At 47.8% G+C, this 20,148-nt stretch overlaps 1 protein-coding gene across 3 annotated transcripts in view; it reads right to left on the bottom strand.

Moving 5' to 3' along the window:
• The window catches only part of HIF1AN (hypoxia inducible factor 1 subunit alpha inhibitor), a 76,250-nt gene that overhangs the window by 49,082 nt on the left and 7,020 nt on the right, over positions 1-20,148 (bottom strand). The window contains exons 5-8 of one of the 3 annotated variants that reach the window (XM_042909022.1): positions 19,357-19,463; positions 18,873-18,936; positions 18,529-18,639; positions 12,154-17,722 (exon numbers count right to left, since the gene is read on the bottom strand). In XM_042909022.1, the coding sequence (XP_042764956.1) occupies positions 17,678-17,722; positions 18,529-18,639; positions 18,873-18,936; positions 19,357-19,463 (327 nt within the window). In that variant the 3' untranslated portion in view covers positions 12,154-17,677. Of the gene's footprint in view, positions 1-12,153; positions 17,723-18,528; positions 18,640-18,872; positions 18,937-19,065; positions 19,244-19,356; positions 19,464-20,148 lie in introns of those variants that run through there. The other 2 variants (XR_006194756.1, XM_042909023.1) reach the window with 2 other exon arrangements.

The raw sequence follows: 20,148 nt of genomic DNA, 5'->3' as shown, positions 1-20,148 counted from the left end.
ACTGCCTGACTCTGCCCTCCACCCTGCTGCTGTCTTGAAGTCACTTGCTCTGAAAGCAGTCAGACCCTGGGCCTTTTCTCTGTGGAGCCTGGCACTAGTGAGGCCTCCAGGAAGCTCTTGGCCTCCTAGTATCCTGGCCTCTCTCCCAGCAGTTCTTCCTCCCTTATGTGCAGAGAAGCCCAGGCTATCTGAAGATTGTAGCACTTCACATCCTCTCCCATGACCAATGTATCCGCAAATAGGACTTCAAATTCAACCAGCAACCCCACAGGAACGGCCCTCAATAGATGTGGATTACTGACTCCCAAATCTGTACTTCAGTCCTGACTTCGAACAGTGTCTCTGGCTCCTCACATCTCTCTCCTCCCTATCATCACCTTAAATCCACCATAATCACCATGTCCCAAACACCAGACGTGGGTCCCAAACCAGCCCACCTCTCCCAGAATTCCCTCCCAGATCAGTGCCTGCCAGATCCAGCCCCAGCCACTCTCCATTCATGCATCTTCATGCTGGGAGTTTCTTTAGTGTTTCCACTTACTCCAACCCCAAACTCTGTCCAGCTCATGGCTGTTTCTTGCCAGTGTTTGGCCTCAATCCCCTATCGAGTCTCCAGACTCTCCCTAACCTCTTCCCTGGCTGCACGAGTATCTTCCTAAATATAACCTGCCCCTCACCCAGAACCCCACAGCTCTCTACCTCTCCGGCTTGGTGTCCAGACCTCTTAGCCTGGCCTTAAGGGGGTTGGCCCCAGCCTACCTTTGCAGACTCTCCACCTTCCCCTCTAGGGAGCCTTGCTTCCACCAGGGTCTGATCCTTCCCAGGCCCCTACATATCTCTAAGTTCATTCCAAACGTCCAGCACTTGCTCAAGCTGCTCCAATCTCTGGCACTGCTACTCTTCGGAGTTAAGCCTCAAAGCATCCTTCCCAGATGGGTTTCTCCTGAATGTTCTCAAGTGGGGTGTGACTGCCCACTGTTAACACTCCTGGGTCCTGCCTACCAAAACGCCAAAACCCAATAGCTCCTCCAGGCCACTCTGGTAACAAAAATGTCCCTGGTTGAGAACCACTGGCTGGATCCTATTCTTTTACCTTTCCCCCACTACCTGACCCTCTCTAAATGACCTGTGCCCCAGGGCCTTCCTTCACTTTCCTCAAAGTCTTCAGTTTCTGTTGAGAAGCAGTAAGGGACAAAGACAACAATAAAATAATACCAATTAATGGCATCCCCTTAAGTAGCACTCTCTATGAGGAAAGTGAGGAGAGAAATCAAGTTAACTTATCCAAGGTCACCTACCTGGTAAGCAGCTAATAAAAAGTCATAGCAGAAAATAGACACTCGAGTCAGAAAAAAATCTTTCAAATACTAATTCTGCTACCAACCGGCTATGTGACCTTGGCCAAGCTACTTTCCCTCTCTGAACTTCATTTGTGAAATGGTAATAATAATAGCACCTAATTCATGGGCAGGGGGGTGCCTGTGAGAATTAAATTCATTTATATAGAACAGTGTTTAGTACAAAGCAATGCTCCCTTTATGCATCTCCCTACATTTTTCTCTCCACTCAGAATCCATCTCAGATACTTAAAAGGAATAACAGTAACTCCTCACATTTGAATCCAGGCCCTTGACCCCCACATTGTATGGCTGCCGCTGTTCCATCAAGCCCCCGTAGGTCAGGATCTGACAGCTGTCCCTCTGTTCCCCTAGCAAGGTCCCTCACTGCCCTCATGGTGTCCTGGCCTCTAGGCTCCTGACACAGTTGTAATATGGTTACACTGTGACTGGCTTGCTCCATCCTGCTCCCAAAGGCACAGCTTCAGACCCTGCCCAAGACCAACCCCAGCCCAGCTTCACTGTGTCCTGGCACCACTGGGCAATATGTTAGACATTAGACTACTTTGATTCCACCATTGCCTTCTTCTATGTTCCTCCAGCCCAGCCCCACCCCAGGCACCTTTACTTGAATAAGCTGACCTCAATCATGACTATTTTTAGATCAAAGCCTGGGTCCAACTGGAGTTCCTCACCTCACCCCTTTCTTCACATCTGAGGCTTTGACCTTTTAGGCTGTTTCCATGTCCTTCCTTTCCCTTCTAAAACTGGTTCTTCCCGGTGTCGTCTTTCTAGTGACATCAGTCTCTTCCTCTCCAATGGCTTCTTCTCCTCTGTCCACAAATCTGTTTCTCTACCTCTAACAAAGCTTCACTGTAGCTTTTCAAAATAATGGACTGCCTCCAGTCCTGCATGTATTTTTCAAAGGATAGCCTATATAGTCTACCTTGCTGCCCGTATCTCTTCTCCACCAACTCACTTTAGCCCCTACCATTCTGCTGACTTCTTAATCACCGACTCTAATGACCTTCCTTACCCCCACCTCCTATTCCAAACTCTTCAGAGTTCAAGCCTGTGATCACCCCATGTCTGCCTCTACTCTCTTGGTTAAATTTTTGATGCCCTGGGAAGTGCTTCTTTGGCATGTTCACACCTGTCCCCGTAGCCCTCTTCTCTCCATCTCCTTGGGCACTCTCATTTGCTTCTTTAGACTCGATCCTCAGTGTCCCTACAATGAGCCCAATCCAGTTCCTTTCCTCTGGCCTCCAGCCTCATACCTCCTGCTGCACCCAGACCTTCCTGCCCTTCTCTCACTCTGCCCAGCAGTGATCAGTAACCTCTAACCAAGTGGCCTCTTTATTGTCCCCCAAACCTTAGATGGATCCAGGCCTCTGTAGCTTTGCTCCTCTGTGGCAGAACATGTCCCACCCTCTAATCCAGTATTTTTTTTTTCATAAAATTATAGAAGAAAAATAAAAATAAATCCTACCCATTTTAAAGTGCAGCCTAGCCACCCCGCTCTAGGGAACCTTCTTTTGTAGGTGTTCATCCCCCTCTGACCTAGGTGTTTACTGGCAGAACCCACAACCCTACTCTACTGAGTCTCCCTTTTCACTGTGAGTCTCGTCTCCCACATCAGCTTCTGGGGTCCCCAGAAACTTAGAAAGCAGAGTGTCCGCAACAGGTGTCTATCCCTCAGGACCAAGCTGAGGGAGACTGCATCAGATGGTATTTAAGTTCTCTTCCAGCTCCAGTGTTCAAGGATTTGAATTTGAGGATTCTTTCTAGAATGTTCCTCTGGGAAGGTCTTCAGAGTTTCCGGAAGGTGTTTTCAGTTGGCAGACATCCACATGCTTGCGAGCTGCTGACAAGAGTGCCCCCTTTTGGGGAGTTGAGCCCCAAGAGAAATTACACAGGTCAAATGTTATTGTGTGTGTAGGCAGAGGAGATGAGTGTGTCCTGGGGACTGACTCCTTTCAAGTCAGTCATGAAATCCAGAAAGGAACTTTTGAAAATCTCATTGCATAAGCTAACCTTCTCCTACACGCACGCGCGCGCGCGCACACGCACACACACACACACACACACACACACACACACACACACACCCTTATGCCCTCTGGGGGCAAGAAAGTTCCCCCAGAAGCTCTTAAGGAGCATCCTCCTCCCTCTTACTCAAAAAAAAAAAAAAAAAAAAAGTTAGAAGGCTGAGCTCAATGCCTCATCACAAATCACAAAGCATGGCTGCCCCCACGGGGCTTCACTGAGCATCGCAGTCTCCATCATTATGTCTTCTTGGCCCCATCATGACAGAACAAACCTCAATCTCCAGTCCTCCAAGAAAACGTCAATGTACTCCACCTCAACCTCTCAGCTTCTTCCCCTCCCAGTACGCTCTAACCCCATTCCCTTCAACACATTACACCCAGTGCTCCAATACACCAACACCCCATCAAGTGGCCCCCAGCCCTAGTGCCAACACTCCAATTCCTCTATAGCCCTCAGTATACCCAATCTTCTCAGTTCTCAAACATCCATTTTGAGCTTTAATATCATATCCCCATCTCCAGACCCATCTTCCTTCTCCATCAAGGCTACAGTTATCTGGAGAGCAAGCCTGTGTACTCTTGCGAGCCCAGCCCGACGATCCCCACTGTCCCTCCTACAGGCTCCAAGAACTAATGCATATTAACTAGGTCACCTTCCATGTCCTAGGTCAATTTCTCAAAATGTGGTCAGAGAACCATGAACATCAGAATCACCTGGGGAACTGGCTAGAAAAACAGGTTCCTGGGCTCCATCCAGAACTACTAAATGACTGGTGGTGGGGTCAGAAATCACATTTACAATCTTGTCTCATGATTCCTACACCGGTTCAGAATCATTGCCCTAGATGCCTCATTCAATCTTAACAACTCCATGAACTTGGCATTGTTATTCTACTTCAGTTAAGGAACCCAAGACATATAAAGCTTAGGTAAGTTGGTGACAGTAACACAGCCAGTCACTATGGGGGATTTGGGTTCACCCCGGATCCCACTGTGATGGAGTCCTTGGTGTCCCAGGAACCCTCCTGCCATAGAAGCAGCCCTCTGCAGCTTGTGCTCCGTGCCAGGGCAGACAAGAAGTCATGTGCGGAGTAGCTCAGGTTGGAGTATGTGGCCGTAATAGGAGCCACATCTGGATCCCACACGTTTGTGCCCGGGCAAGCTTTTCCTCACCTCAGTCGTCTTCTTGGCCACACAGAAGTCCCAAGTCAAACACGACTAAGCTGAGTGCCCCCCGTGGGCTCCCCATAGTGGGGAGTGAGGAAAGTGCAGGTGCAGTTGCAGCCAGGACACCCACTCCGCTCTCGCCATTGGCTCAGGATCCATGTGGAGCGAGGGCGCCACGTTGTGACCAAAATGGGGACTGCACATCCCGGGGGAGAACGATGAAAGGTGGTGCTGGAGATGCAAATGTGCAGCTTCCTTCCCACTTCACTACCCCATTTCCTACTTACTCCCATGCTGATCCCCATTCTAGACCCCATCGGAAGTAACCCTTAGTCCTCCGACTAAGAAAGGCCTGGGATGAGACTCACAGGCCAATGTCTGTGGGTACCCACAAGATGGGAGGAAAGCAGACTCCCAGATTTTTTCCCAACCTCCAGAGAAGTGCTCGAGATACACTTTGTATCTTTGTTTGGGTTCTGATTATACACCCCTGCTCTTCATCCCAGAAGCTCAGCACCCGAGTTTCTAGAAAGTTTCTGGCGGTAGTCAGGCCCACTGCCATGCTGGCTGCTTGTCAAAATATTCTCATTTGTCACTGACCTCCTTTAGAAAAGAGGACCCAGTATTCCAGAGGTGGCCTGACAATCTGAGAAAGCAGTGGAGTGATGGCCTCCCTTGATCTGGCTGCTTTTTGGTTAATGCAATTCGTGACTGTATTAGAGGTTTTAGCAGTCACATCACATGGTTGCCTCCTATTGAGTTTGCAGTCAACTAACCCCCCCCCCCCCCACCAGGTCTTTCTTCATGAACTGCTGTCAAGCTGGGCCCGCCCCCCGCCCAGTACTTATGTCATTGATTTTGTTTTAACCTAAGTGCAGGACTCTACATTTATCCCTGTTAAATTTAATCTTGTTGGTTCCAGCCCAGTGTTCCAGCCTGTTGAAATCATTTTGAATCCTGACTCTCTCATGCAAAGTATTAGCTGCCCCCTCCCAGCTCTATCACCTGCAAACTTGATGAACCTGCTGCCTTGGTCAGTTGTCAATAAAAATGTCAGACAGGACACAGGCCCAGACTGATCCCTACAGCATGCTGCTGGAGACTTCCCTCTGGCCTAGGAGGACATGGATCCATTAATCAGCCCTCACTGGGTCTGGTTCTTCACCAAGCAACATGACCACTTGGTTCAGATGTTTCTGCTATGTCTACAGATACTGTGAGAGGCTATCAGCTGCACTGGTGGAAATTTCTCTTGCCCCAGGCTGTGACCCCAATATCATGACTATGCCCTCTTTCCAAAGTATATAGTGCTATTTATTTAATTGTAACATTAGGAGATTACAGGCCCCCAGTGGTGCTCCCTCCTGTATCTCTTGTCTCTGCAGATATTTCTGAGCTTCAGGATCTCCCTGAGTTTAAGCAACTATTGCCATTTCCTATCTTATCACCCTGTGCCTCCTGAGACCCTATCCTCACACCTAAGTTCTCTCCTGTCTTCTCTTCTGCCTTCACATATATGCAGTAGCCTCCCTCCTCTAAAAAGCTACTAGTTGCCTCCCTAAACTATGGTTGGCCTCTGCCTCTTTCTCTTGAAAATCCAAAACTCACCTCTCATGTCTCCTGAACTGTCAGTAATCTTCCATACCTCAGGCTAGAGAGAGCAGGTATAATCTAAAGCAGAGAACCCGGGCGGGGGCGGGGCGGGGGGGGGAGGAGGAACCCTCACACACCAAACCAAAGTGAGGCTGTGGTCAAATTATAAAGGTGATCAGGAAATTCACAAGAACTGAGACATGATTTAAGTGCCTAGGCAAAATGTCTGGGCAAGAAAAGGCCTGGAACTGGTCTGGTCATAGAAAAGAGCAGCACAACAGGGAAGTCTGAGCCTGGAAATTTCTCACATATTTCCTAGAGGGGCTGAATCCCGTCCTGGGACCAATCCAGGTGGGAAGACAGCCTAGCTGGAGTGCAGACAAGAACAGAGAGGAGGTTGGGGCCTGCACTTTTCCTGAGCCCTTACCCAAGGCTATGAACCAGATGTTGGAAACCTCAGAACCTCTAGTTCAGGGGTCACATGCTTAAAAATCTATGGGGCCAGACAGGTCACAGAAATGAGACAAACCAGGGATAAACCAGACAAACCAGAGACACAGTGACTATAGCAAACTGGAAGAAACACCCCCAAAAGGGTGGCAGCTACTCGGCTCCAGCCAATTGTCCTATAAATTTTATTGTCAGATCTTTTGATTTTCCAGACAGGCCAAAATCTGGCTTTTTAGATGGAAATTGATTTTAAATGCTAATTAAAAAAACTTTAAGAAAACATGTCTGTATTTCTGATTTGACCCATGTTGGCCAAATTAACTGCTGCCAGTTACCTGGTACTTGGAGAGGCTAAAGACTTGGCTTTGTGATAATACTACATTCCCTGAGTTTTCTGATATCCATATGGGTGACTTTTGTGTAGAGAATATTAGTTTTAAGATATTAGTTTTAAAAGGTATATTCAACTTTCAGAGTTACATAAACCTTAGTTTTGCTTATGAAACAAAGGAGTTTGGTTGAATGGAAGGTTAATGTATTTGATTTCCTCAAGTGCTTCATTTATCTGACTGAAATAAACCTTCCCAAGCACTTATTATGTCTCCAATAAATTAAGTTTATAAATATAGCAAATCTTAAATCATTTAAAATGTTCCAAAACTATATAGAAACTTAGCAAGATTTCAACATAAGATTCAAGCCTAAATAAATTACTCAACGCTCTTTAATACAAATGGCACAGGGGCACCTCTGTACCTCAGTCGTTTAGCGTCTATGGATTTCGGCTCAGGTCACAATCTTGCGATTGTGAGATGGAGCCCTGCAACAGGCTCTGTGCCAAATGCTCGGAGCCTGCTTGTGATTCTTTCTCTCCCACTCTCTTTGCCCCTCCCCTGCTGGCCTGCTCTCTCTCAAAATAAATAAACTTAAAAATGAAAAAAAAAAGTATAGATTCCTTAAAAGCAAATGTAGTAATGCTGTGGCTTTGATGTTCTTAATTAAACACTACTAGCCTTCATTCTAAGTCCTCCAGTGCTAAAAGATGCGTGCCTACCTATCAAAGAGGCAACTGATGCTGCCCCATATAGTTTTGAGGTCACCTTCTCAGATGGCTGAAGGTGTAAACCAGAAACTCTGGTTGGACCAGTGACTGAATTGTAAGATGGGACCCAGAAAGTCCTACTTGTAGCCTCTGGAAAGCCCTACCAAAGGACCTCCATTATTTAAAGAGGTGGCCACTCAAATCATCCCTGAGTTCTATGCTCTTCAGTACCTAACTGCATTTTCTCACAGAAGACCAGAACCCCAACTGGGCTACCATATACCCTGGTTGGGGTAATGCATATCCTTGGCTCTAAAAACATCTAGAAGTCTTTCCATCTTGAGGCAGCTGGCTGGTTCACTCAGTAGAGCATGTGACTCTTGATCTCAGGGTTGTGAGTTCAAGCTCCACGTTGGTCATAAAGATTACTTAAAAAACAACAACATGTCTTTCCATCTTGAGGACAACTGCTTTCTTTTTATATTCTTCCTTTCTGAGAGGACCACAACTCTTACAGGTATTGAAATGATAGCTGGCTGAAGGCAAGACATCTTCATAACTTTGACTTTTAGTCACTATTCCTAAGGTTCTTCTGGCAGAACTCTGGTCTTCTCACCCTTAGTTCACTCTGTCCTCCACTCCATACAGCCTCTGCTCGAATGGCTTTCCCTCTAGCAGTCAGCACCCACCTTTTTTTTTTTTTTAATATGTTTTAATATTTATTTTGAGGGAGAGAGAGACAGAGTGTGAGCAGGGAGGGGCAGAAAGAGAGGGAGACACAGAATCCGAAGAAGGCTTCAGGCTCCCAGCTATCAGCACAGAGCCTGATGCGGGGATTGAACTCACAAACTGCAAGATCATGACCTGAGCCGAAGTCAGACACTTAACCGACTGAGCCAACCAAGTGCCCCAGCACCCACCTTCTTTCTTGAAATTCTCACCTCTCAACGTCACCCTTTGTTCATCCACCCCTGTACCAACTCAATAATGAGAGTCCCCGTACTGCACCCTCAACACTGTGGGATTGTGCCCCCTTCTCCACAATTCTTCCTTTGCCTTTTTCTTGCCTTAAAGGGCAACTGATTTCACCCTAGAAATCTGGTATTACTTGTTCCTATTAAGGTATGGATAACTGAGACCCTTTTATGCTGGGTAAACTGAAGCTTTCTTGTCTAAGGGGAAAAGAAGTGAAAGAAAGGGAACAAACATTTACTGGGCACTTACTAGATAGGCACTAGGCGGTGAGGCAGCTCATTCATTCCCAACAGCCACATGAAGAGGCCTGTTAAGAAACCAAAACTCAGAGATGGTAAGTTATCTGACCATCTCAATGCTGGGAATGGTAAAACCAAGATTCAAACCGAGTCCATGCCAACTCCAAAACTGCCCTTTCTCACCACACTGCTTTTTCTTCTTTAATCAAAATCCTTCCTAGTCAAACATTGGCAGGATGAAAGAACAGTGTGCTGGTGGGAAACGCTGCTTTACTACTTCCTCCTGAAAACGTGGGAGGCTCTAATCTGTGAACTGTTGCAATTCTGTAACTCATCCATTCTGGAAACGCTCTCCTAGACCCTCACCCCAACAACCACCCAACAACAAACACACAGTACTCTGTTTAGACGGCATTTTCATGTATACTGTCCCATCTATACTGTAAGCAAGGTAGTAGCAGTATTAGCCAATTTTAAATATGAAGACTGAAGCATAGACACAAACATCCCCAAAGTCAACCAGCCTGTGAAAAGTACATCTACATGTAGGTTCACTGCCCTTGAACCTTGTTTTCTTTTCACTCAGCCAGTGTCCTCCACAGACACTCTCCTGTCCCATTTCCTCTCTCCTTCTGGGAATTAGGTGGTAAACTAGAGCTTAGGTCTCTGCTTCTGTTCCCCAAGACCCCGTCCTGGCAAAACCACCTTTGTCCCCAGCCCTTCCTCCCACAGACATTCAGGCTCTTCCAAAGCCTTATGATCTTTTCCATTTTGCTCTTCCACCAAGCCATCTCCTGTGAGATTCTGCTTCAGGTGTGGTAACCTGAGTCAGTAGGATCCAAAAGGCCCTGCTGCCAGCAGTTTCCTTCTCTCCAAATACTAACTGAACACCGTTCAAAGACACTCGGGTCTTCATAATAAACCACTTCCTAAGTGCCCACACTGAACTGGGTATTTTTACAACATTCCCACGTACTCGTGTAACAATATTGCAAGCCATGTGCTATTTCCCAGCCCTCACAGGTGAAGCAGCCAAGACCAAGAACCCTCAACTCACCTAAGGATGGAAGCGGGAAGCAGCAAATAGGGATTTCAAACCCGGGAGGCACATCTAATGCCTCTATTCCTATTAAGACATCACACAAACCCTTGTGAGATCAAGGACCACAAACTGACTATAAAGTGGGTAGGATGTTGCTCAAACACCACTGTCAAAAGCTCACTATTTGAAAACTTAGAGGGAACCTTCTTAAGTCCATGGTCCTGCTGCCTTTCAACTAGTATGGTGGCCTCTGCACCAATCTCCTTGCCTCAAAGTCCCTGCCTGTGATGCCGCCAGCTTGCACACACCTTCAGTGCCTCTTACCCCTTGGCAGCAGTTCTGACATTTTCTACTGTCACTGCCATTGTTTTAATATTATAGAAGAGAGATTCTGGAAGACCATTTCCCAGTGATGGTGGTGTGACAGGGTTCTGTGAATCAGGTCACCGAGAAGGGGCAGGGACTCGTAACATAAGCAGGAAAGTTCATACCTCTGCTCTGCTCATGAGTTGACAACTAGACTTACCCTGAGACTGGAAGCAGGACCTGCTGCTGGAAAGCTAGGTGAGGAAGAGGTGAAGCCTTTGAAAGACAGAAGGGCTGACGCTTGCTATCAAATAGTCACTCTGCTAAGCCTTTCTTTACAAACCGTATTTCATACAGCCTTGACAACGTAGTAGTTATCCCCATATATATGAAGGAGTTACAAGCAGTCTGTCATTTTGCCCAAGGTCATACAGAATGACAGATCTAGGATTCAAAGTCAGGTATGCAGAGCCCTCATTCTCAATCACTACCCTATGTTGCACTATACACTTTATATTGGAGAGGTAATAAAAACCTAGCCCAGATATAGCTTACATTTTGGGTTAAGGAGTAGAGCTGCCCTTAAGGACCAAAGAGAAGGCTTTCAGGGCCCGGAGCCAAAGAAATCTAGAAGTGAAGAGGTGAATGCAAAGCGACTACAGAATGGCCTATAGTCCAGGAATGACTTGGCACAAGCTAGAGAGGGGTCTTCTTCACCCATGGGGCTGGGGACCAAGGTTAGAGGCAAGAGGTTGTGTGTGGCTACAGAGGGGGCACTACAGAGAGGCTCAGCTCATAGTGGGGAGGAAGGGAGTGGCTCAAAGTGGGAGACAAAACCTAAGAAATCAGGAGGATGTCAGTGTGGAAGAAGCTGAGAATTCCAGGCAGCCAGAATATACCTCGGGCTGACTTCTGAGTATCCAGCATCTCTTCCAAGTAGGGTGGCAGAGTGGCTCCAGAGGCCAGAATGCAGACAGATTTCTGAGAAAGAGGACAGTGGAAAGGTTACAAGGGAGCAAGTCCAATCCATCTGTACTCCAAGACAAACTTGGGCCAGCCACCAAAATGATTTCCAAAGATTTCTGTGGCTAACCAAAGGGTTTTCTTCTTTTAGGGTCCATCATCTGGCTCCTTTCTAGGTGTTATTAACAGAACCCTTAAACATGGAGGAGCAGAGGGTTTGTTTGGGAACTGGGAGAGAAGCCAGAGAAGAAAGGTATGCCTTTCGCTACTCCCCAACCTCTGGTTAACTTCTAGATATCAGCTTAGCCTATGTTATTTCCTGCAAGAAGCCTGCTGTGAACACCTAGCTTCTCCTTTGCACATCTGTAATGTTAACTGCCTGGTTGGTGCCCCCACTGAACTGAGAGCACACAGGCACAAACTAGCACCGGGTCTGGAACAGAAATGCTCCAGGGCACTCCACAAATGGTAGCTGTTAAGACTCTAGTCTGATATTTTTCTGGATTCTCTTCTAAAAGCCCCTCTACCCCAGAGCTATCTTAATACACATATAATTTAAATACAGCGAAGAGCATGGAATAAAACTGAACCAAGGAGGTCGGACTTGACTGCCTTGGTGTCTCACAGTAGGAAACTGGCAAGAGCTTCTACAGGGGTGATGGAAACTCTTTCAGATGCCCTCACTCCTCACATAGCGTAAGGAGAGCTCATACCTGATGACTTCTCACCCTGGCCTTGGGCTGGTGTTGAGAGTGGTAAAGTCTGGCTGTCTAGACAGAAGGCATCAGGCATTTCCCTGTTTCCCTCCTTCTAGGACAGGTTTGGGTACCAAAGCCCTTCTGTCTGCCTGCGACTCGATGTGGGTGTCTCCAGGGCATGTTCCTTGTTCTTTCCTATGGTTTTCTTGAGAGAAAAAAAAAAAAAATCACTGGAAATCTGCTCACAAATCACTGAAATAAAATTTCTGAATAAGTCACATAATAAACGTAACCACCACCACCACAGCCATTTATTAAGTGCTTGCCAGGTACGTGCTAAAGCTTTACAAACATCGTTTCAGTTAATCCAACAACCCTGAGGTAGATGTTTTCAACACTCCCCCTCGCCCCCCACACATATCATTGTAATTGAGGAAACTGAGGCTCAGAGAGGTAAAGTCAATCAACAAGGTCAAACCTGGCTGATAAGTGGCAAAGCTAGAAATCTGAACCGGAACCAAACACATCCGACTCCAAAATCCATGCTTTAAAACACTATGCTAGGTTGCTTCTATTGGAAGGTAAGGACACATGCCCCTTCCCAAAATACTACCTAAAACCCAGACTTCGGGTGGGGAAGAAGGCAAGGCCTAGTTTTTTTCACTTCTTTAATCAGTTTTTGTGCCTAAACACTTGGGAGGAGTGGAAAGACAATCTGGGTAAGCTGACCACTGGTCCCTCACCTGCTATCCCAGCTTCCGTGGCTTGTCTCATCTAAGACCTTCGCTCCAGACACAAAACTACTCAACATGCTGTTTCCGTCCCAGCAAGCGCTGAAATGCGGAGACCAGCCAAACTTGGTGACTCAGAGCATAGCCAAAGATATCACAGACCAGGAGACATCCACAAGATGACCACAATCCCTGAACTGCTTGCTGGACCGTAAGGCACACAGATGCATTCGGATGGAAACACAAAACTCTGCTTCTTCCACCCTGGCTTGCCAGGCCTGGCCCCACTCCTGGGGATTCTCCTACCCAATCCCTCCTCATGATTCTCCGTTATCCAAGACTCTGGGTACCCTCCCCTCACCCATCTTTGGAGGCGCCACTGGCCATAGATCCTCAGGCCTCATGGTTGCTAGTGTCTAAGGCCTCGTCCCCTAAAAACGCACCAGAAGTGCTCAGTCTCCACTAAGGACCCCAAGACCTGTGAGGATTAAACAGATGGCTGAAGACTAGCAGAAGAGCCACCAGAGTTAGAAAAGCTAAACAGGCTACACAGAACGAACAAAGGAATGCTACGTGGGCAGAGTAGGCACAGAACAAACAGACTAACCGCAGGTCAGAAGAGAAGATGACTCAAACATGCTCAGGGCTGATCCCAGGGAGAGGGATCCTAGAGAAACTCTATCCCAACACTTGCAGCCATGGACGTAGCTTTTGAAGAGAGGGCAACACCCGTTCAGGAAAAAGGCCCTTGGTGGAGACTGGACAGAGGGAGGCTGAGTAGGAGAAACTGGAGGAGCCCTGAAAAGGGAAACTGGAACATCTCTTCAATGCAGGAAGCTTGAGAGGACACCAGAGAAGTCAGCAGGGACTGGAGAACGAGCACCGAAGGTCCCAGGGAAGGACAAGAACAGGGTTGAAAGGCCAGGGCCCCTGGAACCCCATGAGCCACTTCTCAGTGCACCCCGGCATCCATCCTATTTGGGTAAAACTAGTCACTGAGGGCCATTCCCTGCAGCCCTACTAAACTCTGCATCCGATCTGGAAGGGTAGAAGCCACAGAGGTAGGGAACTTATCAAGGAAGAGAAACAGTCCTGTCTGCGAAGTTCACATTCTGACAGGAGACAAGGAACCACCCTTTTCCCCAATCTTTGAGGGAGCTTCTAATCTAAGGAACCCACCACATACAAGTCACAAAACTGAGGAACAAATACCAACTAGTGCAAATTAATACAGTCCCTGAAGTTTGAAGACAGAGGAAGAATGAACACAGGTACCACAGAGACCTGGGAAGATCCAGGTTGGGACTGTCCACACCTTACAACTCAGCCCACTGGAGGTGATCTCATTACCTGTTCACATATCTGGGTGGGGCCTCAGTGCCCTCCACGCAACTACTACGGCTGAACTGACTGGGAAGAATCAACATTACTCCCTGGGGAGCCCAGAGGTTTGCTCTCTACTGATCTTCCTCATCTCTCAACAATCTCTCATCTTGTCCTCACAGGGCGCACGATTCATGGCTTCAAAACCGCTGGCTGTTTCATGTGGTTTCCTCTCCAACTAAGTAGAAGCTCCTACAGGATAAAAACTAGGTTTTCTCCACACCCTGTAGCGTTAGAACATAACGAATACTTGTCACAAGAAGGGTATCTGGGGTGTTGAATTAAAAAATTTTTCCACAAACAGCATGTCACAACTATTCTGTTGTTATCCTTTGCCCTATCACTTGCAATGGACACCCATCTCTCTCTCTTTGATGGCTCATGCCTATACGTGTCCATTCCTGTATCCACCTCAGGCTGGGGACTGGGCCCACCTAGCCTGTCAAGAAATATCAGCTCAGTCGGCTCGTGGGAACAACGAAAGGGTACGTGGCCCAAGAGTCTCTGGTGGGGGCAGAGGGAGGGCCTCCCCACACTGGGCTGGCCCACTGATAAGGATCCTTCCCCTCTCTGTCTCCTAACAGATTCAGATTAATGATCGCTCATTCCTAATTGTCAAATTTCTTTTCCTTCATCCTGTGTCTAATCACCAGTGACAGAAACCATTACGCAAATGAGAGCAGACGACTTCCCCCAACTGTTCGCGTTGGTAAAAACCTTGTAATTTAGAGCTCTGATTTGTACGGGAAGCTGGTCTCCCCCAGGCATCCTGGGCATCTGCTCAACTGATGCCCAGAACAGCCCCCCTCCCTCCCCCGAACTCCAACCCCCCAACAAATATTTGACTTCACAAAACAGTAGTTTCCTGTGTACCTGCTGGTATAAAAATGGGAGCCTGCAATATGGCTGACCTCCATTCAGGCCCAAAGGCCCACCTTCCCTTGGTGTGTCTGCCTCTACACTGCTGGCCAGCACAGGAGTAAGCAACAGAGCAGGTAAGTTTCCTCAGCTGCAAGGAGAATTTGAGCCCGAACAGCCCTAATCTAGGTAAGTGAGGGAAGGAGCCTAGATCTCTTCCTTGGGGGAAAGGGAAGCAGCAGAACATGAATCAATGTTCTTAGTTATTATCTAGAACTGAACCTTCAATCTCATAGGTGCAGACGTGTGCTGGGAGAAATTATGGGGCCCATTCAAGGACACACAAAAAATGCACTAGGATCTAGAACTCCATTTCCCCACAGCTCCTCCCAGCACTCTGCACTCAGAACAGGGCTTCCCAGTAGTTTTCCCAAGAGGTCTTTAGCTGGAGCCCAGAAGAGCTTTTACCCTGAGCTGTATCTCATGCATCTTCTTGGGCACTGCCCAGCGGGGTGAGATCCGAGGATGGCTTGTAGTGCAGAGGAGGAGGAAAGGTAGGAGAACCAACAATTTGGTGGAAAGGGAGCAGGGGGTTTGCAGCCAAATAGCACTAGGTTTAAATCCTTACTGCCATTAATCACTGAAACTGCTCTAAACCCATCTCTTTAGCTGTGAAGTGAGAATACCCACCTTGCAGGATAGTGAGGAACAAGATAAGAGCACTAGGCAGGTGTCTAACTATCAGGGTCACTATTATATTATCCATGGATCAGGACCAATCCTATAAAGGATCCTCCCCCTTGGTAGCCTTAGATCAGACCTGTGTCAGCACAGCACCCAGCAAGGACCAGCTGAGTGGCACATGCCTCCTGCCGTACGTCACCCTCATCTTTGAGGGCTGAGCCAGGAATGCAGCAGACCTGCTAAGGAAAATGAAAATAATCTATCTTTCAAAGTTTGACTGTGGTCAAGTTTATCATCTGTCTGCCTTATTTTCTTTGCTGCGCTCCTCTTTCCCAAAAGAGATAGAGGGATGGAGATCACTGCAATCATATTTTCCAGCATTGGCTATATTTGAAAGAACTACACTTGAGAAGGTACCGTGTTTGCACACCCACGCTGCATCAGAGAACCCCGGAATGGGGCACTACAAATAGACGCCCCTCCCCAAAATACACACACAGATGCACACACACATACACACACCCTCTCAGTCCATCAGTGCGCTGTAACTGTAAACTGAGCTTCGGGACTTAGAGCCACAGCTCAGACACTGAAAGTAAACCTTTGGCAAAAAAAAAAAAAAAAAGGGGGGGGGATAAAATCAGTTTTCCAACTCCAGCTCCTCTTTCCTTCCAGGAAGAAGGGGCATGGAGATGGGACTGGAGGTGAGAAGACACAGGGCCACCACACTGCCCAATTCCAGGGGCCCCAGTTCCACTGAGTCACGTGACTGATGGCCCTTCAAGTGGTGCAGTGCCCAGCTATAAGCTGCGGCCCTGACACGGGTTCCCACAAGTAACAATGAACAGGAAAAAAAAAAAAATTCCACTTCTGTGCTCCATCGGTTGCCCTGACTTTCAAGAGTGTTTGTGGAACATTACAGTGGGGTCTGGCAGAGGCGCTGGCTTTAAGAGGCAAGGCTACATTTTTGTCCTTGCCCTGAGGTGGATGACAGTGGCAAGTTAGCTGCCTAAGCTTGACCCCATTTCATCTACTCAGCCAGGAAGGACTGCAGAAGAGGACGTGGCCTGGGGAGTGAGGGTCACAGGGCCTGGACGCTCTAGCCAGTCAGCCTCAGGCAGTTTGCAGTGAGACCCGAAGAGTGTCCAATGGCTAAAACTAAGTATAAAAGCTTTAGGCTAGGTCAGGCGGTACTTCCCTGGGGCTCACACTGTCTGTCCCACTGGACAAGGTTAAGCAGTGGAGAAACCTGGTAAGCAGAGAGGCAGGCCAGTGTGGACACACACACGCATGCACACACACACCACACACACATCCACAGAGGCTTATACCCCTAGAACCTAGAGAAGCCACTACAGGAGGACTCCCTTGGTACTCAGCACAGGGAGCCAAGAGCTGGTGCTGAAAGAGAGAAGCTGTATGTGTCTGCAATTTGGAACTTATACATAATCCTTGGTTCTCGTATCCCAAGGCTGTTTTCTATGTATGGCTTGAGCTTAAAGGTCCGAGTCAGAACCTTGTCTAATTCTCTCACAGGAAGCCTACCTAGGCTCATAGAGGCAAGCCTCCCTCTCACTTTCCCCACGAAGAGTCCCGGTGGCCATTCCCACCCAGCCTAGAGCCTGACTCTGCGAAAACTGGAAGGAGGCAGACTGACCTGATGGTCAGGAGAGCTCTGGCCCTGCAGCCCAGGTGTGGTGGGCGTCCAAGACCATCTCCTCTCTCTCAGGCTGAGGCACTGAGGTTGCAGGAGACAGGGCTGAGAGCCAGCAGCGCCATCCTGACCCAGGAGAAAGCAAGAAACAGATACATACATGCGTGTGCATGCACACACACGCACACACATCCTGAGGGTGACAGACTGACACACACAGATGTGATGACAACCAGAAGCTGGGACTCCACACACTGAATGCAGGACCTTAGGGGGCAGAGAGGGAAGATGCTGGGGCACAGAGGCAAGGGCAAGAAGTCCCTCCAAATGGGAGTGGAGTGCCAACCACCCTGCCTTGCCCCAAACACCTGCCTCCAGGGCCATGGCAAGAGTCCAGTCCATTAAGTGCAGCGTGCAATACTAGCGCCTGGAGTCTCCTGTCCTCATCAATGAAGCGGTGTGGACGGGCTAGCAGTCACCTGGCAGGAGGCCTCGACTCCTGGCAGGCTAGTTGTATCGACCCTTGATCATTGTGTTCAACAAGGGCCCCACCTGTGAAGAGACATGAGGAGCCAGTCAGAACTGCCTGTCCCCTGGCCCTGGAACCAGACGTGGTGTGTCTGGAGGCATTCGATGTCCAGCCAAGGGCAGGGACAAGGCTTTCAATCTTTAAAACCCTCTAACCTACTCTCTTCCTGGAAAATATTCCAGGACATGGTCCCCTCCTCTGGGTCCATCTTGTAATACTTTCCCTCTCACAATACCTTATAAGCAGCACCAAACTGACAGGTCAGAGGAGCCACCCAAGAGTGCCTGCATGTTTCTTAAATGTGATTTAAGAAGGTTAAATGCCTCTGTATCCTGAAACGGTCACCTGCAATTGGGGCTGGTGCCACCTCCCAATCCCACAGGTCCTCTGCATGCTGAGGCTATCCACAGGAAGAAGGCAAGAGCATTACAAATACCTCCCCTGGGTACCCAATGGGCCACTGGCACACCTGTGTGGGAAGCAGGTCTCAACATTACCTAGAGCAGCCTTGGCACAGCTGGGAGAATGTGAGGAGATGCTTTACTGCTCGCTTTCCGTTCCAGAAGAATCCCCTCAGGGGTCCCCAGCTGGCACACAAGCCCCACGGGGAACATTACCACTAGCATGGAACAGATTATAATTGATCCACCAGTCAAGCCCAGCTCTCACCAGAAAACAAAGATTTTCTGAACACACCCATAACCTCTATGGAGAGAAAGGACACCAGACACTGAAACAGAGGAGCTATGGAGAACGTGACACCAATCCTGACTTTTCTTGGTCACTGCCCACTGGGCCACAGGAGTGCCACCTTGGGGCAGCCACATACCTCTTGTGGGTTCCCCAAGGCCTCTCCAAGCATCTTCTCAATGTTTCTCATTATGGCCACTTTCTGATGGGCTTTGAGAGGATATTCAATTCTCTTAGGGGTGGGGGCCCCCTGCAAAGGAAGCAGCAGCTCAGGAAATGCCTTTAGCAGCAGGCTTCAGTGTAACCCACCGTTCTAGAAGCTTCTTCCCTTTTAAGAAGCCCAGTTCAATCCCATCCCTCTTCATCTCCCCAAAGACCTGGGAGTCACTTGCAGAGATAGCGAACCTCCCCACCCTGCCCCCAAATCATTTATTACACCTACCTCACCCCAATCCCATCTAGGGGGAAAAAACCCATATTCACCTTATACCAGAAGTTCACAGTGATGGTAATCCCCCCATTTAGTAATGACTCTATGTGATGCCACCTGCAAGAAAATAAACATGCTCCTGTTTGCCACCAATATTCTTTAGAGAGAGGAATGGAAAAAAGTGGTAAATTCCAGCTAGGGCAAATAACAAGGACGTTATCATTACACTTATTCTGTGAAACACACCCGGGACCAGAGGCAGTGGTGTTCAGTCTCCAAATACAAAAGAGCCAAGAACAGTTTCTCCAGCCTCAAGCCTCTGGGATCTCTTTTGACCTGAGGAATTGTCATCTTGTCCTAGAGACAGGGAGGGTTGTCATTTCCTCCATGTTCAGTACGCTCACATCTGGATATGCCAACCTTCCTGTAGATCAAAGAAGACCAATCCTGCCACAACTCAGAAGGGACAAGATACAGTTTTCCAGGGAATGGGAAAGAAAGCTCCCAAGAAGCCCCCAGTCCTAGCCCCCTCCTCACCAGTACATTGGGATGTAAAGAACATCACCAGGGCCAACCACTGTTTCATAACCAACCACGTTCTGGAAATTGGGGAACCTCTCGTAGTCAGGATTGTCAAAGTCCACCTGAGAGGTTCAAGAGAAAGAAAAAAAAAATCAGTCAATCACCAAATTTTTATTATTAACTATGATGTACTAGTTAGGTAGTCAAAAAAAAAAAAAAAAAAAAAAAGATGGCTTTAAGAAAAAAAGATGTGTTTAGAATTCATACCTGACGGAAGATATCATACAAACATTAAACACATTCTCTCTCTCTCTCTCTCTCAAAAAACAATGTTATGACAGGCCATGCTCAAAGATTAAGTGATAAAGAATCCTGGGCCTCAGTGCTCCTGGGATTAGAAGCCAATCATCACAGCTTGCAAGTCAGAAAACCTACTCATGGCCTGCCAATATGAGAAATTAAGGATGCAGCCTTCAACCAGACCTTCTGAAACTTTCTCCCACACACATGTTCTAGCCAGCAAAAACTCCTACATTAAGTGGCTAGGCAGTTTTCTCAAGAAAGGAGAGGACCTCTCTGGTTGGCCATAAAATCAACCATATACTTCTTTTAGATGCAGGAAAGACAGTAAATGATATATCTCAATTCTATTCACCCTTCTCCTTATCAAAAAGAACAAGCATCCACGACAACAGAAAACAATTATTAAACCCAGTGGAGACATACACATTCAAACAGGGTAACCAGAGTCCACAGCATCAGTGATGGAGTTTGCCCTCCGGAATTGCAACAGGACTGTTTATCCTT

The sequence above is a fragment of the Panthera leo genome, chromosome D2 (genome assembly GCF_018350215.1).
Source record: "Panthera leo isolate Ple1 chromosome D2, P.leo_Ple1_pat1.1, whole genome shotgun sequence".
NCBI lineage: Eukaryota > Metazoa > Chordata > Mammalia > Carnivora > Felidae > Panthera > Panthera leo.
This window is presented reverse-complemented; position numbering and strand designations above follow the sequence as displayed.